Here is a 27,261-nt window from a genome sequence, read left to right as displayed (position 1 = left end):
CATTGTTAAACTGTCTTTCTTTGTGTGCATTTGTTGATTTACCTGGTTAAAAGTGTTCTCCAACAGGTCATTCTCAGCAGCACGGCGGCTCTTGTGAGCGTCTGGTGGGCACTGCAAACATACAATAGAAAAAATGTGAGACAGGGTAAAAGAACATTGTGGTTTCCAACCTGAATCCTAAGTTTATGTTTAGTGTACCTAAAGTACAACAATGAAATATTTCCTGATTGAGTCTCATGTTTTAATGTAGTTGTTGTACAGTATATTCCAATATTTGTAAAATTGTAAGAGACATTTCTTTTGGGACCTTCTTGTAGGAAAAATGGAAACGGCCTCTGTGAGGCTGTACTTCAGCCTCACAGAGGCTAAAAGCTAACATCAACACGCTAACATACCCACAATGATAAGGCTAGCATGCAGCTGCTTTTTTTTTTTTTTACAAGATACATGCTGGAATAATGTTACATATCACAGATTGTTTACAGAAATGTCCTATTTTCAGTGGATTTTTCATTTATTTATTTATGACTTTATTTAACATGATTGTAGAAGGTGCAATATGTAGATGCTTCTATTGAACTGAGGCATATCAGACATTTCAGTTTACAGGAAGGTACTGATATTTTTTATTGGAATTGTTTTTATTATTATTATAACTTTAGCTTTTGTGATAAATATTCTGTGTTTGACTGTTCAATGTTCCATACTTATTAAAAGAAAAACACATTTTGCTGTCAATTCATATCTATGTTCTCATCCTTGCATAAGAATATAGAGCAGTTTTGATGGTGTTTCACGGAAATAATATTTAAAATAATCGCAAATTGAATCGCAATCGCAATATCTGGCAGAAAAATTGCAATTAGATTTTTTCCCCAAAAACCGTTCAGCCCTAATATGCACTGTGGCAGTCAGACCACAATGTCAGAGCAATGGCAACTAGCAGTTCCATCTCTTTCCTTTGAGTTTTAAAAAGCTGCAGCCTGTAAGCATGCAGGTGTCTACATTTGTGCACGCATGCTCCTCCACTTCTCATTTGAAATGCAGCTTGCAGGGAGCCCTACAGCACACATGCCTTGAGCAGAGGAGAAGGTTTCCTTCTTCAAACCCTAACCAACAATTCTACAGCATGCAGTTCTTCCTACAGAGGAGGAGTTTCAAATTTCTGAGGGAACTTCTCATCCTATTTGTATCCCTCTTAAAAATTCATTTGGTAATGAAAAAGAAAAGTACACATGCATGCACGAACACACATGCAAGCACAGACACCCTGGAGAATTCTGACAAAAAGTTGGCTGAGCACAAAAATATCTTCAGCTTAAAAATAAATCTAAGAACTGTTTGCAATTCTTGCCATACCTGAACAATCACTTGCTCTGTTTTTGTCTGTCCAAAAGAAACATGCTGATGAATTATTAAGTTCCAATGAATCTGTTTTCTATTTCTCTGAAGCCTGTTAACAGTACCGGCACAAAAATGCACAAGAGAAGAGGTGCCTAGGCAAGAGAAAGAGAGATAAATATAAAGAAAATGAAATAGAGTATAAAATTGTATTTCTGAGGCTGCAAGAGAGAGCAAGTGATACTTTCAATTAGGCTTTTAGTCACACATTAAGAGTACAAACAATATTGGCAAACCAGAGACGATGTGACATAATTGCACACATTGAAATTACTCTAAGCCCCAGTCAATTTGTGAACATAATACCCTATGTTAAACAAAGCCACTGAAGACTATTGTGTTAACTAACATAAGGCAGGCTTTTTCATATTTGTAGAAGCCTAAGCCAAGTAATTGGTAGAGTGCTATATAGTAAGGGTTCTCCTGCATATCATAATCTCAGTTTTCTTTTTCTTTCTGACCACCTAAAATGAGTTGGAAGAAAATAATTGAGCATAACCCATTATAAAGACAAAGTGTTGCTGATTAGCAAGAATAAGCCTCCAGAGACAAATGCAGAGACTGTTTATGGATACTTTTGATAATGCAAACTCAGCTTTTCTTGCAGCTGTTGCACAGTACCTTCCAGCAAATAACTATCACTTTTATTGTGAAGCAGCTGCAACAAGTGTTGAGTTATAGTCAATGGGGTCAGATTAGGTTTAGCTGAGCCACATCAAAGCCATTGCTTGACCATTGCTATGACACAGTTCTGATCATAGACTGATCATGGAGTACCATTTTTAAATCAATATTTTGTGTCAAATTGTTGATTTCTTAAGTAAGTAGCCAGGGGTCCTGCATCATGCTGTCGGGGTTCAATTTGCAATAATGACCCAATAGCTCTACATTATCTCTTACATATAGCCCATAGAGTTGGGCAGTTGTGAATAGTCTCCACACAAGTTTATTGTTTATTGTTTATCAGTTAGTTGGGGTTCTCACCCGTGCTCCAGGTATCTCACAGCAGGCCTCCTGAATGGCAAGAAAGGGGTCACAATACAGCATCACCTGCTGAATGTCCATCTAAGAAAGACAGGGAGAGGGAGAGAAAGAGTTTGATATATTTAATGCAGGTCTCCATAAATCCTCTGTTTTGTTTGTCTAATAATGTAAATCAAGTTTAAATGAGGCAGTAAACAAGGCTGAGAGCCAATTCATTTCTCATTTATATAAGTATTAGGAAAGCACTTTATCCGGAGGTTTACATGCATACGTGCGTGTGTGTGTGTGTGTGTGTGTGTGTGTGTGTGTGTGTGTGTGTGTGTGTGCGTGCGTGTGTGTGTGTGTGTGTGTGCGTGCGAACAAGTACGAAGACTTCCTTCCTGCGCTAACAAAATCCCCTGACAGCTTCCTAACTAGGCTAGTTAATAGATCGTCAAACTAAGTGCTTGGGTTACTGGATCTATATTCAGCGTTAATAGTCCCGGCTCATACAGGCCAATTCTCCCAGGTAGTCCACTCGCTTTTTTAATCAGGAATGAATGTGACTGCCTGAAAAAAAAACAGCACCTCAGAGAAATAGCGTGTGATCTATAACACGCACATCCACACGAAAAATACACCGAGAATGAAGGATTTCAGTACAAAGGCCTTTATGGGAGGTTGGTTCACTAGAAACATTTCACTCTGTCCACCTGCTGGAAACAGGGAGGTCTAGAAAAAGTCTGATACGTTATAAAAATTCTATATGCCAAGGGTATACTGTTTTACATTATTCAGCAAAGCACTGTCATGCTATTATCTATGGTACAGATCCCAACAAGGGAATTTGGTTTATTGAATGAACTTCTAAAAAAGACAAGGACCAGTTGGTTCTTCATACAGAGTGGGACTAAAGGTCACCATGCTTTCAAATAATAAGTTTAGATAACATTTACATTGAAGCGCTTAAACTTGATCAACAGCTCTTCAGTAGCCAATATAGACAGTAATACACTGCATATTAAATCAAAAGCTCACACAAATTCTCCTCTCATATCACTATTTTCTGTCCATTTCTCTACAGATCCATACCTGCACAGGCCCAGCATCTGAAGCCCGTATGCCCAGCATAGTGTGTCCGTCAGTGGGAAGAACTCCACGTGGCTCCAGGGGTTTGGTCTCAATGGAGTTGCAATCCACGTGGAGGGAGGCGGCTCCCTGTTGCACGCTTAGGGCCACCTTGTGCCAGCGGAAGTCCATCAGGGCCTCCACCCCCTCCCCGGTGAAAATGCAGCTCACCAGGTCAGCTGTGGGCTCTACACCCCTGGCACTCAGGGACAGGGTGCCTTCGGGGCCGTTGAGGTTTACAGAGAGCTGGGTTTCGACACAAGTGCTAATTAAACACCAAACATTTATTCAGTACGCCAATGAAGTGTATCTGAAGTTGTCTGACTGGTAGTGGCTTTAACAAAGAGTGATATGTACAAGCTGCTAGCACCAAACAAAGCTGTAGGACACAGTAGTAGAGATGAGGTAAAAGGGAAGACATATTAATTACACACACAAGCACTACAGCCAATCAATCACTCCTAATGAGGCGACTTGGCCTTCATCCATCATACACATTGAGTATTTAAATCTGGCCTCAGACTCTTAGTGATTATGGGGACTCTGAGGGACTCCAGTGCTTCATCATGGAAAACACTTGAATAACAATGAAGGTGAATGAAAGAGGAGAGCAGAAGATGATAGAGGGAAGAGCGACAGAGAGACAGGCTAGCGAGAGAGGGAGGGGGATCGCATGAAGAATAAAGAGGGGACAAAAGACGCGTGGAATGAGAGGGGAAAAGAATTGAAAAGGTGTCACGCGAGAGAAGAAATCGAAGGGGAAAGTGGATGACTATGCAAAAGAGAGGAGATGAGAGACAGGAGGAATGAGTAGACAAAAGGCACAATGAATAAAAGCTAAGAGGTCGAGGAAGAGAGGGAAGATATAGTGATAGGAGGAAACAGAGGAGCAAAGAGAGGCTAAGGAAGGGGGAGAAGATGCAGGAAAGGGTAATGCCGGCAGTGAGCTGCACCTGTGGGTATCCCTGCTGATCAGATATCTGGAAGAGGTAGATGGTGTCTCGCATGGCAGCCTTCTTTAACGCCACGGTGAAGATTAGGGTGAACTCCTCAGGAAGACCATAAGGAAACACCTGACTAGAACACAGAAGTTCAGATTAGTCAGGGACACGTCGCTCCTCCATACGGTGAAACTAAGTACAGGAAAGTTTACAGGGAAACTCCTGATGATCTCATCAGGGTTACCTTGGCTTGGGCTTGGAGACTGCAAATGTATAACATCAAGCCTGTGTTGCAAACTGGGAGCATAGAGTTTTGACACAGTGGGAATTTACCAGGCAGAACTAGTCTGACAAAAATATGCTATAATTAACAATGACCACCTCCAGCTCAATCCACCCTTCATATTCCTTTCTTCTGGTTACAGATAAAGTACCTGTGGGGGCCTGCCTTTGTTGCTTCTGACATAGCAGCCCTAGAGCTTTGATTCTCTGGCCGAACCCAATTGGTCCATGCTATAATCAATAACCTGCTGTTATGCATAATTTGATTAGTGACATTTGACTCACTGATCTTTTTCCCGCTGCTGTTCATGTTACTGACAGCAGTTGCCTAGAACAGTCCCAAGACTCCCAAATCTCATTAATTAGGAGCAATGTTATACTGTACAATCTCTACTTAATATGGCATATGGCAGTTTTTTGGGCTGTGCTGAAAATCATGTCACAAATGTCTGTTAACACACACTGTTAATACTTTAGTATATTTCATTTTACAGTGGGAATCCAGGTCTTAAAACGGGCTTGGGCCCCAAACTGCTGCCGTGGTTTGGGCTCGGGTCAGGCTTGGACAGAAACTATGCGGGTCCATGTGGGGTCAGGCCCGATAGTATGCAGCCCTAAATAAAGTACATCTTGATGTGTATATAGATGAACAATGCTGGGCATGTTACTTTAAAAATGTAACCAATATGTCTGTAAAGTATGTGTATACAGGTGCATTGGTATGTTTGCAGGGTATGTGCATATGTGTCTAGTTATATATTGTGCATATTTGTACAGACATGTACTGTACATGCACAAGCTGTGAAAACAAATTTTATTCTTGGACAATAAAGACCATCTATCCAAGTTGACATACATGCAGTAGTTAGCCAGGAAGCTAACATCACATTCAATTAAGAGTTTGACAAATTAAGACAACTTTTGGCTTCACATATCTTTCTTTGAAGTCCTTGTGAGCACAGTGACAAAGCAATCCGATGTTTCCTGTGTGAGCATTTTTAAATTTTACTCATTGTTTTCTTTCCCTATTTTTTTCTTTTCTCCCTAAACATTGTGACTGCAGCCAGCAGTACAATGCAAAGCTGTGTGTAACCCCCTAGCATTAATTTTCATAGCAGATACAGTCCAGCAAGCCTCATCCCTCAGTTGTGGTCAAGGGCATCTACGCACACACAAGTAAACAAACGCCTGAATATTCACTGCATGGGTGTGTGTAGATGTATTGAGAGATGAAGGGTTCACAAACAAACAGTGAAATGCCTGCTCACTGAGATGGCGAACACTTTGAAATATTCTCTCTTGCTCTATTTCTTTCTCTCTCTCTCTTTGCGCGCGCGCACACACACACACACACACACACACACACACACACACACACACACACACAGAATTGTTGATGCTGGCAGCTGGTTTCCCACTCCTAGAAGTGGGGTGACAGTGATTTATGACTAAGGGATGATCCAAGGGAAAACAGCCAACTACAGGACGTCAAAACAAAGAAAGGATGAGTAGAAGAAAAGGAGAAGAAAAAACGTTCAACCTGGAGACCTGGAGAGAGAGAGAGAGAGAGAGAGATAGAGAGAAGACAAAGAGAAACAAACTGTGGTGGGGGAAAAAATCATTTCTGGGTATAATATGAAAATGCATGAAAGTTTGAAATTAATCCACAGAACAGTATAGGTAGACAATATGTAGATGGGAAGAGGGTCTGCAAGAAAGAGAGACCCATAGACGGACAGACGGATAGAGAGAGAAAGGAAGAAACTGATCTTGAGAGTGAAGTTGTTTTGCTGTCGATTAGTGACATGAGCTGCAGGGCACAAAACCACTCACAAACTATTGACTTTTAACTTGGAAGTACCTCACCTTGGCCTATTACATTCAGAGTCCTGGCAAAAAAACACACATAACCCCACAGACACACACATGCAGTGGGGAGATAAATCAGTATGGGCCAGACAAATTCAGATCTAGCCTCTCCCAACTCGGAGATAAAGTTACTTCTGCTTCCCTTGTATTGTTTTAAAGAGAGAGGTAGAAGAAAGTCAGTGCAAGCCAGAGAGGCACAGGGGAACAAGGGGAGAGGAAATGTAATGTTGAAATAGCAGCTCTCTGGTTTAAGATAGGAATATCACCTGGAGAGGTGTATAGGCACCATTGTACCGGGTTCTAACTGAGCTGGAATCAATTGCTTTCAGTGGAGACGGTTTCTATCCTTGCATGTATTATACACACCTACAGTAACTGACAGGAATGTTAAACAGCTTGGAGCTGACACATATCGTGGCGAAATGGTGTTACACGTTTAAATTTTTTCCCTATGGCTATCTTCTACTTTTTGTATTTTAAACAATATTTACAGAAGAAATCGAACTGTGCACACAGCAGCATAATACCTTAACAACTATTGTAAAAAATATACTTTGGATGTGGGAATTTCAGTGCTACTGCTGGTGCAGTTCAATGTTTCATATCACCATTGTCATCACTGGTCCAAGCCTTCTAAGGGTTGTGGTTCCCTCGTCAAATACTGGGTAAGGTGACTAGTGGGCCAAACTCTGAACAAGGCTAGTGGTCCACAGCTATGCTAGCAGCTCTGTAAAGCTGTACGGTGCTTTGAGCTAAATACTAATAACAGCATTCTAACTTGGTTACAATGACAATGTTAACATGTTTGGCAGATAAAATGTTAACCATGTTCCCTATCTTTGTTTAGCATGTTAGTATGCTAACATTTGCTAATTAGCTAAACACAAAGTACAAAAAAAATCAGGGATTACTAAAGTCATTAGGACACAGATGCAGTTGAGCAGCTGTCATCAAGTTTGACTCAGAAAAGAGATGAAACAAGAGAGCATGAACACTCACAAAACATTCCCCAGATCAATAAAGGATGATAAAGCTGGTACAAAATCATAGTCCAAAAACAGCAGTCATTTTGTATTGCTAATGCATGGAGTCTGAACAGGCTTGCTGCACCAGAAATTCAACTAGCTATTAGACTAGCAATCACCCCCATTCTGCTGATGTAAGCTGAAATATTTATGTGAAAAGTACATGACCCTCTCCTCGTTGACTCATCCCCGATATGCCTTCTGCATTTGTCCTCCTACATGTTTGCTCTTTTATAATCCTTCCGTCACAGAGGCATTTTACCAGTGCCCTCAAATTTGCACTTTCCTATCTTTGGTTGCATATCATGTTGTTGAGCTCTCAATAAAAATGAATTGTGCTTATTAAGCAATTCCTGCATAAGAACAGCAGCAAAATGCTTTACATGTAAACAAAATGTACCACTTTTGATATGTGATAATACGTGTTGAATTCATCAAATGCCTTTGAATTCTGTCTGAAATATCTTGACCTCATGCCATAATATCAAATAATTGCTTCCACTCTCTCATACACACCGTAGCTACATAAAAGGAGCAGGCCCAAAGCAATCAAATCAAATTTTGCTGAAATTAAAATGCATGTGACCAGCTGTGACTGGTGTCCATTTCACTGTCAGCAGACAACTGAGAGAGGCGAGAGTCAAGTAGCTTCATCTGGCTGTCACTCATCTGTATTAGCTTTGGATTAGCTGAATGAATTAGCCTCTGATACAAAGCAAAATTAAGCTTTGCAATTACTATACACACGTCTGGCACTTCAGTCAACCTCACCTGCTTGAGTGTCTATATACAGTATTCTGGGGATGGGAAAGCGGGGGAATCTAAAATAAGATGCTGCAACTGCACACATACTGTACAGATTTAAGCAGACGGACACACACACACACACACACACACACACACACACACACACACACACATCATCACACAAAAGTCCATACATGCTGAGCACACATACACTCATACTGTTACTAGGATAAAAAGGCATGAAACAAGCCTGAGGGTTTGTTCTTAAGCATTCACTCATTGCCTGGATTTAAACCTTTAACCCTTTTGTTCCCTCACTACATCTTTAAACCGCCCATCTGTTCTCCGCCTCCACTCTTCTTTTCTACCTGTGTGAAAACCACTCCATATAATGCCATTTACGCAGGCAAAAGTAAAAAACAACAACAATTGAAAGCAAATAAAGAAATAAATGGAACATTGTGACTAACCGACGAAGACAGACAGTCCTCTCTGATTTGTATCTACTTTTCTGTGAGGCAAGAAGAGGAGGAGAATGCAAAAAAAGCTCCTCTGATTCTGTTTCCTCATTTTAAGAAACGTGTTTAGAAGACAGTGAGCTCTGTGTATAGAGAGACGCACTATGAAAGGCAGCCGACAGTCAAGGCTGATGTGCTAACATTGATTATTCTCTGTCTGAGTTGCAAAGAAGTCATATAGGTAGCTGTCTTCACTGATAAAACTGATAGCAGAGCTCTTGATGGCATCAACATGTCAATAAACGCTGCACCGTTACAAAAAAATCCCAAACCAGCAGCAGAGAGGAGATAGAGAATGGTGTTCCCGCCCTCTCCCTGTACGGTTAGAGGCAACACAAAAACATCTTGGATTTTCCTCTTTGGCTCCAAAGATGCTGATTTCCTGAGATGTGACAGTTTTTTTGTGTTTTGCCCCTCTTTTCCAAAGGACAAGTACTCTCTAAGCCTGTGACAAACAATCTATGTGACACTTTTAGAACAAAATGTCTCCAAAAAGAAAAAGAGTGTTTTGTAGACAGATTTATCGGGCCTTCAAGTCTGAAAACTGGCTATAATTCGCAAGAACTGAAAAAAAAAAAAACAGGACTGAAAAAAAGTCTGCACATAACCCTAATAAGTACTTGTCACGCAATTCCAAACACAATCTACACCCAACTACTGTGAAATAACCACATGAAAACCTAGGAAAGCATAATTACACTATGTCAAGCTGCAAAATCATGTTGTGCAAAGAAGCCGTGCCCTGTTGAATTTTGTGGTAGCAGGTCTCCTCACCCAGAAACAATTTGAGAACAAGCTCAGGCTTTAAAAATGCCACTCTTAAATTCATACCCTTGTAACTTCTTTTATTTATTTACAGGCAACTGCATTATGCCCACTACAGTAATTACGGCATAACTTCTTTAGTTTGTGTTCAAGCAAAAAAAACAGACATTTCATGGGAAAACTAGTTACAGTAAGTATATGCGGTTCACAACCGGAAAACCGAAAGCCTGTTCGAGTTCAATTTTACAAGTCATTGTCAGTGGTGAGAGAAATGAAGTGGTATTTCTGGAAATGCAATCAGAGATTGACCCGTGGTGTATGGTTTGCCAAATGTCTGCTTTTTAACAGCAACTGGACAGCTCTGACATGTTGTGTGAGGGTTCAGAGGCTGCTTCGCCGTAGGGTGTTCAGTTTCTCTGCATTTCTCTGTGTTCAGACATAGCATGGGAAGAAAGAGCCTATCGACATTAGGCTGACAGAAAGATGAAAATCCAGCAAAAAATGCACTTTATTTCACTTCCTGTAATACATTCTCTACAACCTAACGCTGTACACAATGTGCTTGTGTGAGATATATTTGTCTGTAGGTTGCTGAAAGAAAAACAGTGCGAGACATGTAAACTTACTCAGTGGGACGTAGGAGTGCAGTTTTGCCCAGGCGGAGGATGACAGGTCCTCGAGGGTTGCGGATCTTCTTGACATCTGTACTCTTGAGCAGGGAGAATCGCCTCACCAGATTAAAACCTAACAACAAATGGCATTGATCAGCACCCACATGAATAACACTCAGAGAAAGATATGTGTCTGTTTGCCAATTCAAGCTTGAAGTCTTTTCACCTGTGATATTTTGCCTGGCAGCCTGGGGAAACTTCCACTCATCCACTTGTAAGGATGGGCACTGTTCATCTGTGAAGACAACACACAGAGGGTTAAGCAAATGAAAAGTAAGTCAAAATGCGGGTACGTAAACAGCAAAAAACCTGAACTGTACAATAGTTCAAACTTTATAAAATGTCAAGAAGAGCAAATCAGACTTTGCATGGAAGTGATTTCAAATGCAACCTTTCACACTTACTACTGATGCTGTGGAATTGACAGAGTTTGTGTGAGAGAGAGCGAACAAGCAAGTGCAAACATACATGCATTTGAGAGTAACTGAAATATTGATCTTGAAGAAAGAGAAGTAGAGTGGAGTTGGTGGGGGCGAAAGTGAGTCAAAAAAAGATTGTAAAACAGAAAGCAAGATGAAATGAGGGCAAAGCTGTGCAGAGAGGAAGACAGCCTCGTCTGACAAGTTGTCTCGCACCATGCTTGTCTGTCGCGGTAGCCTCCGTTTGATGGATATGTTCTCACCCTGTCAGGGGAGGTTACAGAGAAAAGCGTTGCCTGTCAGAGCGGCCTGCCTCACTACAGAGGGGAGATGTGAGATGTGAAGAAAAACTGGGCTTGTACAGGTAGACATCGACCCTGTGAATCACTGTGATCCACAGTTAATTGATCTCTTTGGGGCTCAAGGACCAATGCCCCCGAGCGAGACGTTCAACAGTTTTTTACTATGACTGCAGAGAATGTGAAAGCAGGTTGTGCCCACCGTTAACCACAAATAGAACCTAATGATTTTCTTTAAGCTGTGTTGCTTTCGGTAACATTTTAAATCATTAATGTGAAGCTGAAGGTTAGATATTTTAATTCAACCTCATTCAAGGCTAACTCATACGCAACATGTGGACCAAATAAGCTAGTGCATAGTTTTTTAATCTCCATGGTCAAATTAGCTCATTTCATTTAAATAATCAGACATTGTTTGTCTGCCATGGTCACCGAGACTTCGCTCTGCTCTGCCGGTGTCAGTTTGACCACGGAGATGCGAGTGAGCGCAGTCTGTTTCTGTGAGGGAAACACTACGAGCTGCTACAGTTTGCATGTTCTGCCGCATCGTAGACAGCTGACAGGAGCCATTTAGCTCAGACATGCGGAGTACACAGTTGGTGCGGTTTGAGGTCGAATCACGTTCTCACCACAAACAAACCACTCCAGAGTTCGATTGAAAGCATACCGGAGACCACTCCTCATCAAGGAGGTCTCGGTACGCTTGGTTGGTCCACTTTTGGTGCGCACCCGAGCGATTGCCGCATTTACACCTGCCCAAACGAACCGCACCAAGGGGGAAAACGAACTCTAGTGCGATTCAACCGAACTAAACAAGGCAGGTGTGAAAGCCAACAAAGACCCTTCTAGTTTTAATGATGATGAATGAATGAGCTGTAGCTTCTGGCTCAGAGACATGCCTTTTCACTTTTTCAAAATCTGGGAACCCTTCTTGGACTATATTGGTGAGGATGGTGCACAGGCCCTTCGGAGTGGCCTCTATGGTCTAGCATGGTCTGAGATCTCGAAGTACATTTCCAGATAACAAACAATTGCTTAAGTAACCCATTTTGACTGATTGTGTTGAGTATGCCTCAACTGTGCAAACCTTCTGTGTTTTTTGTTGTTGTCTTAGTTGTTTTTAAGGGGTTGCGGGTGGGCTAAAAGGAGGGCTTTATTCTTTACTCCGTGGCTGTCTTGGAAATTCAATAAAGATATGTTAAAAAAAAATGAATGAGCTGGAATTATTAAAAAGTCAGACAAAATCGGCTCAAGCTTGTCGGCTAGAAATCAGAGTGTACTTTTTTTCCGTTCTCTTTACCTATGTCTGAAATCGAAGACCCATGTTTTGAAAATTGCTGCAAATTTCATGTAGGAAATCTGTCACCATTATCAATGTAAACTGCATGTGCTTTGTGAGGACGAAAAAGGCTCAGCAACAGTAACCAAGGAGGATGGGACTTAGCTAACGGTCAATTGTGTACGCAGAAACATAAACTGAAGATCAGGTGCTAATTCAGATGTAGGATTCATTTGAAGGTCACTATGACTGTCGATATGAATGAGAAGAAGACAAAAGCCTGAACAAAAACAGCTTTCTGAACTTCAAACTACAGAAATATTTTTGTGTCTCCTAGCTTTAACAGATTGAGTTGTTGAGAACATCAGAGATTGCACTGCACACGCCTTCTACATGTGTGACTGAAAGTCACATCAAAACAAGAGGAAAGAGCCTAATATAATTACATGAATAATAGCATCCAACTGACTTTAATTAAGAGTTAGAAATTTTATTTCATGGAGGCCGGCTCAAGAAGGAATTTAAGCGCATTCAGCGCTTCATCACCTTTTATCAAGTTCATCAATTGACACCCTGCAGCTTCTGCTCGTCTTGGTTTCAAAATACAAAGACTGTTTTAAAGCACGGCACATTTCAGTCTGTCTGCCTGCACAGTGTGCCATTCTCTTATTGCTGCCTGCAAGTACAAATCAAAGTGTAGAAAAGGGATGTCAAACAGTGTGGTAGTACTCTGAGAGGAACTTAAGATGAATAGTCAAAGAAATTGTATGAATTGAATGTGACTTCGGAACAAAGTAACAGATACAGTGGAGTGTACAGGAAGTATCAAGCAGTCTTCGGAGCCCTCAGATACTGTTGCTCCGCTTCTATCTTACTGTACATTCTTTTTTCCCCTCACTCTCTCACACACACACACACACACACACACACACACACACACACACACACACACACACACACACACACACACACACACACACACATGCTGTATTTATTACTTGACTGGTCCATTTTGAAACCTCACAGTATCGGCTGACTCAGCACACTCTCTGCAGCCTCACAAAGACACTGATGCCTTCACATCTCCTATCGCAGGTTTTTTGAAGTCAAGAGATGGTAGGAGCTACCTTTCGTTGCTGCTTACTCTTTTTTCTGTTTTGTTTTTCATCACCGTCCCATTTCCATCAGACAGAATCAAGATGAAGGCTTTGTCAGGAGTAATCCTGGCTAGAGGCAAGCGAGCAGCATAATGAAAATTCAAGCAACAGAAGAGAGGAAAAGGTGGAGAGAGGAGGAAGAATGAACACACAGGACAGCAGAGAGTGAGAAAAAGTGAAAATATTAAGTTATATTAGGTGTTTTCTTTTACCCTAAATACTGTGTTGTCTCTCCAGTGGACATTTAAGGACATCTCAGACTCAGTTTGTCAAGCTCATGCTCTACATTGACTGACTTTGCTCAACTTTCTGTCTGTTTTTTATCATGCTCTTTTTTGTTTTTAGCATGCTTAGTTAGCGCAACATCTTTCAGCATCTTTCATACATAGACGTTAACTTTCCAACTTATTAACATATTGCATTAAGCTCAAAATATAGCCAAGGTTAATGAAGTCGAGCTAAAGCTAACAAAATACACCTGCTAGGATATATCTTTAAACCATGATTTATAGATTGTATTGGGCCAATTGGTGGCAGGGCACCAAGCTTTAAACACAACGTTGACATATCACCCTATAAAGTTGATACGAGGGGAATTTGTTAGCAAACAGTTTTCTATTTAAACATCCTGAAGACAACAATAGCATTTATTTGAATTCGTGTTTCTGGCCACCATGATAATAAGTCAAATATTCACTCTTGTTTTAACTCTGTTTTGGTCCAGCTAGCTGCTAGTTGCTAACTTTGTCCATCACTTGGTGCTAAAGTATACAGTAGGTTTATCAGAGCTTGTTTTACTGTAAACAACTGCCTGCGACAGCTAGAAAAAGAGAGCTAAAGCGAAATGTGAGATTGAAACAAAACAGTAAAGTTGCGGCCATTAGAGAAAAACAATGAGCTGAAAGAAGCTAAAATGTTTCATAGAACTGAGAGGAACAGCAGCTGCGCCATAATTCTCTGTGGGTTTGTCACTATAATTATACAAATTATAAATACAAAAATAATGTTTATAAAACATTTTATGTTTATAAAAATGCACGGGAACAGATTGCTCAGGAATTGAACAAGCTCAGTGTGTAAATGACATGCTCAACATTTAGAATGCATGTGTGAATGAGACGTAAGGCTGACGCAGAATAACTGAAGATGACAAAACCAGATGAGTCTGAGGCTGCATTTGCATTTGGAGAAATCACATTAGTAAACAACTTTTAAAGCTAAATGTTGTGTTTACTTTTAAGACTGTGAGACTTTTGCTCACGCTCATGGAATAAACAAGCTATTTACACATAACTCAGACGATGGATGATATTTTAGTGGACTGTTGCAGACTCAGGCACTTGGCAGAGGACATACAGCGGATCTTGAACCCCATTTCCTCTCAAGCTGTGATCAAAGGAAAGAGCTTGCTTGTTGACAAGCTAATTAGCACATAGCATAGAGTGCCACTCCAGGATCCTCCTAGCAGCTGCATGTAGCCTTAAAGAGATTGGATGGTCTTGGCTGGGTTCACTTCCTCTTTGATGGGTTGTGTTTGAGTTGTGCCAAAGCAGGTAATGATACTACTGGCAGTCATGCCGCACACTGCTGTGAGTATTCCCCAAAGTTTCCTTCTTGCCAAAGATAAATTAAAAATCAGGAACATGATGGGTCTTTAGTGAAGTTAAACACTACTTTTTGATGTATACAAACTTACACTCAACTCAGAGGGTGATAACAAAGAAGAAATGTAGATGATTTGATTATTATAAATGCATCAATATACAGGATGTAATGGAACTCCAATATAAATTAAACTTAGCGTTAGTTCGTGCAGAACACGGAAGTCATACGCCCTCTGTTTATCATTCCTATCACACACCAATCTCAGCCATTCCCACATCAAGGCAGTCCTTTTACATCTACACTGCTTCACTCACCGCTGCTGCCGGCAACACAGTGCCTCCCCAACCCAGCCTCCACCTTCCTAGTTCAGAGTCCTAACATGACTCAAAGTTTATAATGGTTTTCAATGTCCTTTTGGCTCACTATTTTATATCCAAAGGGGTTTCGACATAGCGTTCCCTGTTTCAGCTTAGCATGCTGCTTGGCTGGTCCAAGGAGCATTATTAAGAGCGGAGCCATCAGCGCCAAGCATAACTGTATTTCTATTTGTTGCAATAAATGGTTAAATCTATAAAGAGAGGGTTCCTAACTGAACTTAATAATCAATTCACTATGACAAAGAGCAATGTAGTGTCAACTCAACTCTAGCTGGCCCACTGCAATATCCTAGCTAAAATAACTAATGTGTGACCTTTCTCGCATCTTGCAAGATATTTAACAAACTTTAGAAGGTTAAAGAATCAATGGCCTTATTTACCAGTGCCTTACTCTGGCTGGGGTCCACTGAAACCAACTGCCCTGAGTTTAAATTCTGTTTCTGTAGCAGCAAACAATTGGCACAGCATTTTCATTAGGGAGAAGAGGTCACAGAAGAGGTGTTTGGTGTGTGGTTTGCAATTCGAGAGGGTATGGTAGTTATTGAATGTGCTTTACAATGAGGCATTCCAAGATAATTGGACTGGGCTGCTGATCAGCAGAAAGTTAGACTCAGAGGGAGAGTCTTCCAGGTCCCGGAGCTATTAAACACAAGCCACATATAGGACAGGGATGCTGGGTGGTGTAGTCGATTTGATATGATGATTCAATGTAGCTATATGTGAGGTTAAAGTGTGGGGAAAATCACAAACTGAGAGGATGATAAAAACCGAAGAAGGGTTTGAGACAGAGGGGGGAGTGTGTCTCACTTGCCTTCTTCGGCAAATGAGACAGACAAGAGAGAACATTCCTGTTTTTGTTTTTTTTCCAGAGATAAAACTGCAGAACAGAGGAGTGGAAAGACTTAAAACGCTGTACTTGAGAGGGATGAGCTCACTCATTTTCCCCTTTGTGGGCCTCTGGCCCACATTCAAAACACACTTACAAGCACACACAGACACAGACTGGACTCATGACACACATTTACAAGCTTTTCACAACAATAAACTGAGACAGTACATGCAGAGGTCTGTACACTTCTCAAATAAGATTGCATTGTTTGACATGATGTCTGGCAACCTGTGTGTTTGTGTGTGTGCAGGGTGGGCATATACATATTGGTAAGTGAGGCTGGATTGGACAATCAGAGAAAAAGGGCGAAAGACACTTAAAAGGAAATTGGTTGCTTATTACAAGTCAGCTCCAAATGTTCAACATTCATTTTAAACATTCATTTGACTGATCACATTTGTCACTTGTTGGTCATTTGTATGCAGTGGGCAGTTAAAGAGATATGACTCAATATTACGTTACTGCAATGCACATTTTTTTCTGCAAAGAGTAGAGACATAACAGGACAGGTTCGTTCATGAAGCAGCCACTCTGAAGCAGTTACAAGTTTAAGTGTTCTGCTCAGATTCATTTCTTGTCAGTGACGTCCTATCACATCTAAGAGACTCTCTCCCCTATTTAATTTGTTTACATTAAAGTAGACCCCTCTTTTTCCGTCCCAACATCCTGTTCCAGATGGAATTACATCAGATTAACAGATACACAATACAGTATTTACTATGAGTAAGGGGCTACAGAATATAATCAGTTCTCAGTGTAGAAGCAAAGACAACATATAAGATATTTACTACATTTCACAGCAAGCTGTACCCCTAACCAGGCTCTGTAATGTATGTCTATTTCTGCTGCTTGTCTTCTCTAACTTCTGGTTCTGTGAAAATGAGCTTATTACAATTCATTGGCACCTGGAAACATACAACTTAGCTCAGACACAGACAGAGGGAAAGCTGAGTAAAAACAAATCAATACACAAATCCATTATCAGACTGCGTAGGGTCTGTGGCACACCAAAAGAACCCATATCAGCAACACTTTACCAAACAGTCCTTCCAGAAAAATGAGTTTTTTTGTGATTGTTGCGGGCAAAAATCCTTGATTATGCGGAACGTTTTCTTCAAAAATGCAATGAAATATGCGGGATATTTATTATTATTATTATTTTATTTGATGTTTCATCATGGCTTCATCGCGGGGTTTGCAGCTGTTCGATGATGTTCACGTCGCGTAATTACGTCACTTCATAACATTCCCATGGCAACAGGGGAAAATGGCTGCTCTTGTGTGAAGTAAACGCAACATTTTTCAACTTTCTGCTAAGATATATGTGACTTTTTTGCAACGAAAATGCGAGGATTTTGAAATCATGCAAGCTCCACGGTTTTCTGGAGGGACTGACCAAAGGCAGGGAATCTCAGAAATTTAACTCAACTATGGGGACTAGTCTCTCCGGCTGATACACTGCAGAACGGCAGTGCAATCATCCAGCTCGACTCCTCAACACTAGTTTTACTTAAACCTCCTTTCCTTCTGTAATGTCAGCAAATTACCAGTAAGTAGAGATTTGGATGAGTCAGAGGAATGTGTGTATGTGAGCGTGTGTGTGGTGCTTGCTGTGACAAAGTGTTATAGCTGCACTTGAGAAAGCACTTTCTTCCAACCACTGGGGGAGAGGACTCAGGGGAGCTGCAAGCTGACTCAGTCTCATCTGAAAAGCTCTGACTAGGGTCTCCCAAGAGGGATCCCCTCCTTCACAAAACTCCCTTCAGAGCTCCACGAGCTACGGAGGATTGTTTGGCCCCCGGGGTGATATCACAGAGCCTACCCCTGAGAACACACTGACAGTGTGATGAGGGAGTATGACAGTTGGGAATGAAATAAATAAATAAATAAAACAACACAATAGACTAGATTTACTGTGTTTAAGCACGCAGACACGAACACACATTCTCTCTAACACACCAACAGACAATTGAACACACAACATGCTCACAAGTTTATATATGTACACATACAGATATTAAAAATATTAAAAACAAATGTTTCTCCTATACAAATACACAGAAACTCAGTATGATTGATGGCTCATGAAGAGGAACACAACCGCACATGGTAAACACACACTCCTTGCCACAGCCTAACCACTCTGCCACCAACAGCCACCAGCATGAAACACACATAAGCTGTAATTACAGTCCGTTTTTTGTTTTTTTTTTAGCCTTGGGCCCCATCACACACACAGGGCACATACACACAGTGCCATCAAACTCAGATGGGTTCCAAAGCGTGTCAAGTTCGTCAAGCATACAACACCAGATAGAAAATGTGTCTCAGTTATAACTGTTAGAATGGTTTTGTGACTTTGTCTTTTTAGCATTTAAATGAAGATACAAGGACTGTTCTGAGAAGCAGTTAGTTGAGAGCAATACGTATTTTTTGTGGCCTTTACCATTTAACATTTGTATCACAGCTTCAGTTGTAGGCAGTTTAATATAAAGAGCTCCACAGTGACTATAAATGTAATGCAATGCTTTTATGTTGTACATCCAATTTGGAATAAATGTCCAATTTTAAAATCTTGTTTTGTTCAACATCTTTCTTTTTGTTGCTGTGAGTTACATGAGAAGATTGATACTGCTCTCATATGTGTACAGTAAATATAAAAGTAAAGCTAGCTGCTTGTTAGCTTAGCATAAAACCTGAAATAGAGGTAAGCTGGCCCAGTTCCATTTGAAGGTAACAAAATCGGCCTACCAGCAGCTCACTAAGTAACCTGTTACATCTCGTTTGTTTAATCCGTCCAAAAGGTTTAAATATAACAAGCACTGGTTTTATGTGTTGTTTTATGTCGTATTATTTATTTGCACGAGGATGGAACAAAACCGCGGTGCACCCGGAACGCAGCACAGAAGCGTCTGGTGAAATATCTGGGTTATAGTTGAAGGACAGATATGAGAGTGGTATCCATCTTCTCATCTATCTCTCAGCAAGAAAGCAAATAAGCACATGCCGAACTATTATTTATGTTATAAAGCAAGACATTTTCTTTCTCTTTTTCTTTATATCAGTTTTGATTCCAGTTTAGTGTCTTTAGAGAAGAGGGCATAGTTAGTTAGCTGATAGGGTAAACGCGGACACGACATGAGGGTGGGTGTGTGTGTGTGTGTGTGTGTGTGTGTGTGTGTGTGTCGCTGATAACCTAGATTTGCAGGTGTTTGGAGGGGATTGATTGAGGTGATTGTTTGCACACCAGATGTTTCTACACAGAAAAGACTAAGAAGACAAAGACGCTGAAAGACTATTCTTGTTTTTCTACAAACTTTTGTAAATACAACTTTTAAACCTGAACTATAACAACTAGGGAAAAAGCGGGGCTGGCCTGGCAAGGACGCCAACAAAGGAGAGGAGGCGTAGCAGTGAACGGCAGTAGGCCTGGCTTCAGATACGAACGCATGCAGTGTCTGGGTGAGTCAGTTTAACACAGCACAAATCCCTGTAGAAGTTGGGAAGACATATACTCATCCAGGCAAGTTTGGTCTCATTCTCATGGTAAAGGCAACACACAGGTAAAAGGAGAAAGGGGGATTAATGGCTAGCTATGTGTTTGTCATACGAGCCCAGGTTAGCTTTAGCCATTTGTAACACTTTCTTTTTGTTTTAGAATATCACTTCTTTTTTTGTACCAATGCATAACGATTACTAGAGTTTACATTTTCTTTTTTTTTCAAAAAAATTCCAGCAGAGTAGAGGAAACTCACCTTGCTCTGATGTCAGCGTGTCACAAGATCCAAAGCTGAGGGCCAACAGAGTCAGAGAGGAACAGAGGAGCCACATGGTTTCACTCTACTGAAAACACCTCACGTCACCAGCTGATGGATGAACAAACAAACAGAAAAAGAGAAAGTCAAAAAAGTCAAATCCTTCCTACATTCTGTCAGAATGACACCCAGTCTGGTCACTCTGCCGACAGCTGCACATTATGCTTGACTCCTAAATAGACGTTGATGTATATTTATGAGTCAGTCACAGTTGATGTGTTAATTATGTGGTATGATGCGGGCTTTGTTAGTGGCATATGAATTAACCAGAATGTGCTTCATTAGGGAGTGTAACTCTATAAAGTCTGATCATAGTCATTATCCTGTCCATCTGGTTGGCCTTTGACTGGACAGCTGCTACACACACACACACACACACACAAAAATGTCTGTGAGAGTGCACATAAGTGCACACATTCACGTGACCGTATCTAGGAAAGAATTCTAAAAGAAAAAAAGAATGTGCACATGCTGCTGCACACAAATACCAAGACAACTAAACAAAATGCACACATAGAAGTCAAATGATTTACATGCAGGCTGGTTGGTCCTGAGTCAAACACACAGGGGCCAAAACACACAAACACATCTGGAGTCTATTCCACTGGAGCCATGGTTGTGTTGCACCAGATGCTTCCACGTGGCCCAACAACAAGCAAACACACACACTCCTGAACAGATTAAAATACTTGCCACGTCTAAATACTCATTATATTCAGAGTCTCCACAGTCCTATTCCCTTATTGCAACCCCTTTTTTTTTTATAAATGCACACAAGAATGCATGCACACAAACGCACTAACACCGCCCACTCTGACTCACATAAACACATCCCAGCTGACCTGGATTTGCCCTCGGCATGTGTGAGGACCCCATAACTCTGCAGTGTTTACAGGTACAGCAGGGCCCTCAAGGCAGGCAGGCGAGCAGACTGTCTCTGTACACACACCTGTCCCGTCTGCCAGGAGAAATGACCCCCACGCTTCCCTGGGGGTACACAATGTGGCGTACCTGCCCAGCTGAGGACACTGTGTGAATACCATCTAGCCTGACCTGACTTCCTGCACCTTGCTGCTAACAGACAATGTGGTGGACTATGATGTTTCAAATTATGTTCTGAAATAATAAGGACAGCTTGACACGCTTTGCATTGTGAATTATGCATTCAATTTTGGGTGCTTTTTGTTTTCTTCCATTTTAAAAAGGCCAGGGTTACCATTTTATGAAAAGAACAAGATATTTGCAAGACACTGTATAATCTTGCTGTGGCACAATTTATCCGTGTGCACAACTGTTGACAACATGGACACTTTTTATGTAAAATTAGCTGCGAGCTAAACAGCAAGAAGAATAGATTAAAACAAAGTTTTCCCCTGCAGTTGGATGGGTGGAAGGTTAATCAAAGCCTTAGACGGCTGAGTTTGAGCACTCTAAAGCTGAAGCTATTATTATAGGCTTCATGCCACATGATCACAATAATAAGAAAGTTCACACAGTACATAATACATCACAGTCCAGAGAACACAGGCTGAGGGAAAAGTTACAGCTCATTGCTATTATTATCTGGCCATAATCCAAAACAATTTAATAGGCTCCCTATATGTGTTGCTATGGTTGTTTCTCTTTCTTTCTCTGCACTCCATCTGCAGCTTCACGGGCCACCCAGCTGGCTACAGCAGATAAAGCCAGTATGGGGTCAGGCCACTGGGCCTGGCCGCTGGGCTGGCTATGAGCCCGGTAAGCAGGCCCACGAGTGATTGGGTCACTGAGTACGAAGCTAATACAGGAAGGAAAACAATGACAGATTTGAAAGTCTTCCAGCACTAAAAGCCTGAAGACATGCGCTGGCAGACAGAAGTGGTGACCAACGTTAACAATCACATCACAACGCTCATCATTTCAGCTTGGACAGTATTTTTACGACAACGATGTGTCTCCATGGAAGGTACAGACCAGCTCAGTAGTTCTAGGGGTCATTTAGGTTCTAGGTCCAGACCTAATGAATATTTTCTATTTTCAGTACAGCTCCCAGTTCCAGTACTTGTATGGCTTGAATACATGGACAGAAACTGATATTGTCCTATATAACAATGGAGGTAATTTGCGCTCAATGCTTAGCAATTTTGGTTGTCACACATTTCATCATCATTGCCACTGCTTACAGATGGAACAACAGCCCCAACACAAGCCTGTTTAGAGGAACACACACTGACAGAGTTAAATGAAACATGTCCTCTCTATGGCCTGACAAGAGAATTGCTTATTAGCCACCGAGTCACGGATGATTAAATAACAGTGAAACCGTTGCCCACTATTTAGACTCCTTTCCATCTGTTTAAATGGGAGAACCCAGCATAAATGTGTCGGCCATGTAACATTTGAGGGTTCAGTACCTTTCCAGCTGTCTCTTCCAGCATTCTGTAGCAAGAAGATTGATGTACAGTTCGCTCACAGATTATCTATTTCCAATCTACCCTGCTCACAAATACAAACACACACAGTCCAGAGTGGTTTGGGTGCCAGGCAGTGAAAACATCCTCCTGATCGGACTGTGGGGTCATGACCCTGAATAAATTCTCCAGGTTAAGTCCTCTCCCAGCAGAGAACATGTATAGTCCACTAAATGTTGACTGGAATGCAGCCATAAACCTGCATAAAAAGTGGACTCATAGATGAATGAATGCATACAATGACATAAAAAAAAGTTCATATACAGTACAGCATGTGTGCCACAGAAGACAAAAGGGGCAGAAATACAAGGATATGGTCACAAAGCCAGAACAAGAATTGTTTCAGACAGACATATAGAAAGATATTTATGAAATATAGGCTAAAACACAATGATACAGGCCATTGTTACATCATGTAGATCACTATAACTAGAAGGCACTTGGCTTGTGGTGCTCAAAGTGCCACAAAAATACATTTGAAAAACAATAAAGAAAAGAAAATAGTTCCCAAATGAAACTGCTCACATCCAGGTCTGTGGATTATTGTGAGTAACCGATTCATGATTTCTGGAAATAGACTTTGCTGTTGAGTTTTTCAAATGTGTTTTTTGGCACTTTGAGCACTACAAGCCGGGTGCCATCTAGTTCCATTATATTCGACAGAAGGCACACATCTCTACAGCCAATATATTCAAAACTGGGCGACTCACACCAAAACAATCTAGACTAAATAATAGCCCTATACAGGCAAGAGGAAAAATATGTATTTTTGAATTTGGTGTGAACTGTTTCTTTCTGGTAGGCATATTAATTATTTTTAATATTAATGTTTGTTACAAATTTAATTGCAATCCACAGTTGTTAAGACATTTCACTCAAAACTAGGCCTGCACGATTAATCGTTATAAAATCGCAATCTCGATTCACCCTGTTCACGATTAAATTTTTAAATAACTTTTTTTTTTTATGACTTTGATTCTCATTTAATTTTACGAGCCCACTGCATCACAAACGCTACTACTTTCTTCCGTGAGTTTTAAACATAGACTGTATAAAAAAAGGTTTTAAAGCGCTCCCAAGTGCTGCAATGCTCTCCCTTCTCTCTCTTCATTGAAGCCTCTGTGTTTACAGGCTTGTGGTGATGCGCAATGTGCTATAGGTGCCAAAAAAATGTTTGGTACTGCCAATTTGTTTTGTTTTGTCATGGTTCATGTGTGCAATAAACATTACACTTTGTGAGAAAAAAATCGTGGCAGAGAATCGTGATATCAATTCTAAGCAAAAAAATCGTGATTCATATTTTTCCCCGAATCGTGCAGGCCTACTCAAAACCATTAATGTGAACCTCATGGAGGTGATAGTGATGATGTCAGAGCATCACTTCAGCCAGTAGACTTGTCCTCTGGCAGCCATGCTTGTCTGTGCCAAATTTTCTGCCAATCCATCAAGAGATATTTCTGTCTGGACCAAAGTGAGTGGTGGATGTTGACAACAGTCAATATGCTGTTATCTTTTCAGACACACCACGAGATCTTTTTGCCAGATAGGAAGTATCAGAGCATTTCTGACAGTCAGAAGCTTCTCTTTAATGTGATTCTGATGTCATCATGAACAGAACAACATGTCCACGTACACTCATAGCTCTTGGAACTTAGGATGTGCTTCGGGCCAAACCTGAGAGTGCATTGCAGGCCTGTTACAACGGGGAACTCTGAGGGAATAAAAGTAATTAAAGATGCCCTGAGGCGTCGATAGACACTCCAGATATCCACTGACCGGGAGCAATAGAAACTCTCAAACTAGCGAAGACAATATCCAAAGCTGTAAAACATTCAAAGGAAACTGTGGCAAGTTTTTACTAGTCTTAAATACTGGGCTGTGTTCAGGGCCTTGAATAGTTGTGAATGAGAAACAAGCCAGCACAGTTGCAGATTGCGAACAAAAGGAGGGAGTTTTTAATACATACAACCCTCCCTCTGCTCATGGTTGCCTCAAAGTTCCACTGCCATGGACAATTTTGGTCCACTTACAGAAGTAATGATGTAAAGTGATGCCTACTCAGATGGCGTGAACTTGTTGGCCTCAAGCCCATTCTATGCATGGTTGAGTCAGACTTCAGATGACCTGCTAAAGGCTGACCATTTCTGATAGCTTAATGTTCACTTCACTGCTGTACGGAATAAGCAAAGAGTCAAGTGGATGATAAAATGATCTGTAGGCATACAGTACAGGCTAGAATTAGAAGCAGTACATGAAACAGATCCTGCATTGCCCACAGCTAAACACTGCATGTTCAGCCTGCAGCAGGTTAAGTGAGCAACACTTAATGTGCAGTTTAATTCAAGGACATCAATTTGTTATGTTTACAGGGCTAAATTCCCCAGGGTCTGAAGAGGGAGTAGTACCTATTACTGAAGGGGGAGGGGGGGTGCCCCAGGAGATACTGCAGCAAATTAGGGTTTTTTAAGCGTTTTAGATTATCTTAATATCTTTGTTGAAACGACCTCTTCAACAAAAAGATATCTGTTGTTTACTGACGGTGAAGAGGTAACAGTGGAGAGATTGACACCTCTCATCAGAGAAATAAATCATATTTTTTCTCAAGTTGCAACAGGCAACAATGAGCTGTTCCACATGTGGCAGGGAAGGAACCACAGAAAACTTTCAAGATGGGTTAGCAGACAGGATGCAAAAGCCAGCAAACAGGGGATGGCTGAGTAATGAGGAAAACAGATGTGACTGTGGCATTCAAGCTTCCTCCTCAGCACTTTTCCTTTTTTCCCCCCCAGGTATAGATACAAGAAGTTAGATGTTGGACACTGATCTCAAATCAGTGCAATAATAGGCTCAGACATTACTTGGCCTGAATGATATGCATGTTGCAGATCCAAACACGGCGCTGCTGAGAGGCTTTTCCGTGCCACAGGGGTTGGATGTAAGCCACAAAGATTTACAGTAACAGCTCAGCCCATGATGTGTGGTAGTAAGGCCTGGCTTTAAGTATGAAGGGAAAATCAGCATCACTTGTGCAAGCAGCTATAGGCCTACCAAATGTTTCTCGCAAGATCCAATAAAGAAGTACAAAAATGTGCCAGGACTACCCAGCACATATAACTTTAATGATCCCCACTGGGAGAAAGTATGTTTATCATGCTTACATGTTAAGACATTTTATCTCCTAAAATTATGAAACTTTTCTTAAGCATTACTATGATAATCCCATAGGATACGCACTATGGTGCTCTATAGTGATTACAGTGATATTTATTTGTTATCTGCTGTATAATACGCTTATAATATCCCCATGTGACGTAGCCTACTGTATTATGCCTGTTGCAATAGCCTACGAACCTACAGCCTACTGCAAAAGTTTCAGCATAAAGTTCCACTACCTTTACTGCGACGTTTCTTTAAAACTTACATCGCTTTTACACATTTCAAGCATCGCTAACACGTCTATAAAAGTCCACAAAAGCCATACCTTCAACTACTGATAAATCCACAGATTTGCGACCACATTAATCCGGAAATAAATGCGTGATTGTATCCAGGGAACTCTTGAGGGGCGATGCAAATGCAATTTAAATGTAATCCAGAGCGTCTTTTGTCCCGTTGTCTTTCTTTTCTTGAGGCTTCTTCCACGGAGAAAGGAAAGAAGAAAAAAAGTTGCTGCAAGATTGTCCGTGTCCAACTTTTCCCCTCCCCTCTCCCCACCGCTGCTGCACAATCCAAATCCCAAGTCTCTCTCCCTCTTCTACTCCCCCCTTTGCTTTCAGTATGTGGCTTTCTCCGTTCCTCCTTACTTTTTTCCTCTCAGTCTCTCTTCCCCCTGACCATCTCTCTTCTTGTACCCCCCTTTGTTTCTCCCCTCCTCTCTTTGGGGGGAGACCCCTTAGTTGAACGTGTGGTGACATTACCTTGTCCACAGTACTTGAAAATGAGCCTAGGGCATCTCTCTAATCTCTCTTCCAGGCCCCTATCCTCTCTTTACCCCCCTCACCTCCTCACCCTCCCTCACCTCTCACTGTTTGAGTTCATGGCTTAATGGAGGGTATGGGAAACTTCTATTCTGTCTGGGTTAAAGCACTGAATTAGGACAAGAAATATGGATAATGGCAGCACGGCTGGCGCATTATTGAGAAGAATTTCTTCCATTACAATTAATGAACTTGCTTATCATACTTACCTTTGATTGACGGCCAGGTCCACATCTTCCATATTGTTTTATCACTGGATTTTATTGCATCCGATCCATAAAGTGGCCTCATTTGCAGCCCCTGACCATTTCCGAAACACTCGTCTTAATAGCCGCATCAATTCCACCTTTATTGTCAGTAAGTAAATAGTTGAGGAGGCAAATAAATATCACTTCGGCATTTGATTTATGTGTGCCTCCCCCTCTGCTGTGGCTGAATAGGTACTAAGGAGTGCTCATATCGTCAAGATATTTATTTCTGTCCTCTGTTCAGAGGTCAACTTCTCCACAAAGCCATTACCTTTCACACACATTCTCATTCACAGTTTTAACCTCTAGCTCAGAAAGAGAAAAAAAGTTCAAGCAGCATAATGAGAGAGGAGGATCAACAACTTGATGAATTCCAGAAAAGCCTCTTTGACTAGTTTATGAGAGGAACAATGACTTTTGCAGCTGTGTAGCAATG

The 27,261-nt window shown here is 41.1% G+C and overlaps 1 protein-coding gene across 1 annotated transcript in view; it reads right to left on the bottom strand.

The window, feature by feature from the left end:
- Positions 1–26,334, bottom strand: part of col16a1 (collagen, type XVI, alpha 1) — a 73,665-nt gene extending 47,331 nt beyond the window's left edge. Inside the window, exons 1-8 of the mRNA XM_078267390.1 lie at positions 26,082–26,334; positions 20,091–20,201; positions 10,477–10,545; positions 10,266–10,383; positions 4,446–4,569; positions 3,457–3,738; positions 2,386–2,466; positions 43–111 (exon numbers count right to left, since the gene is read on the bottom strand). Coding sequence (XP_078123516.1) covers positions 43–111; positions 2,386–2,466; positions 3,457–3,738; positions 4,446–4,569; positions 10,266–10,383; positions 10,477–10,545; positions 20,091–20,166 — 819 coding nt within the window. The 5' untranslated portion in view covers positions 20,167–20,201; positions 26,082–26,334. The remainder of the gene's footprint in view (positions 1–42; positions 112–2,385; positions 2,467–3,456; positions 3,739–4,445; positions 4,570–10,265; positions 10,384–10,476; positions 10,546–20,090; positions 20,202–26,081) is intronic.
- Positions 26,335–27,261: the final 927 nt, after the last annotated feature.

Source organism: Sander vitreus, chromosome 14 (assembly GCF_031162955.1).
Source record: "Sander vitreus isolate 19-12246 chromosome 14, sanVit1, whole genome shotgun sequence".
Classification (NCBI taxonomy): domain Eukaryota; kingdom Metazoa; phylum Chordata; class Actinopteri; order Perciformes; family Percidae; genus Sander; species Sander vitreus.
The sequence above is the reverse complement of the archived record's forward strand: the minus strand, read 5'-3'. Positions and strand labels throughout refer to the sequence as shown.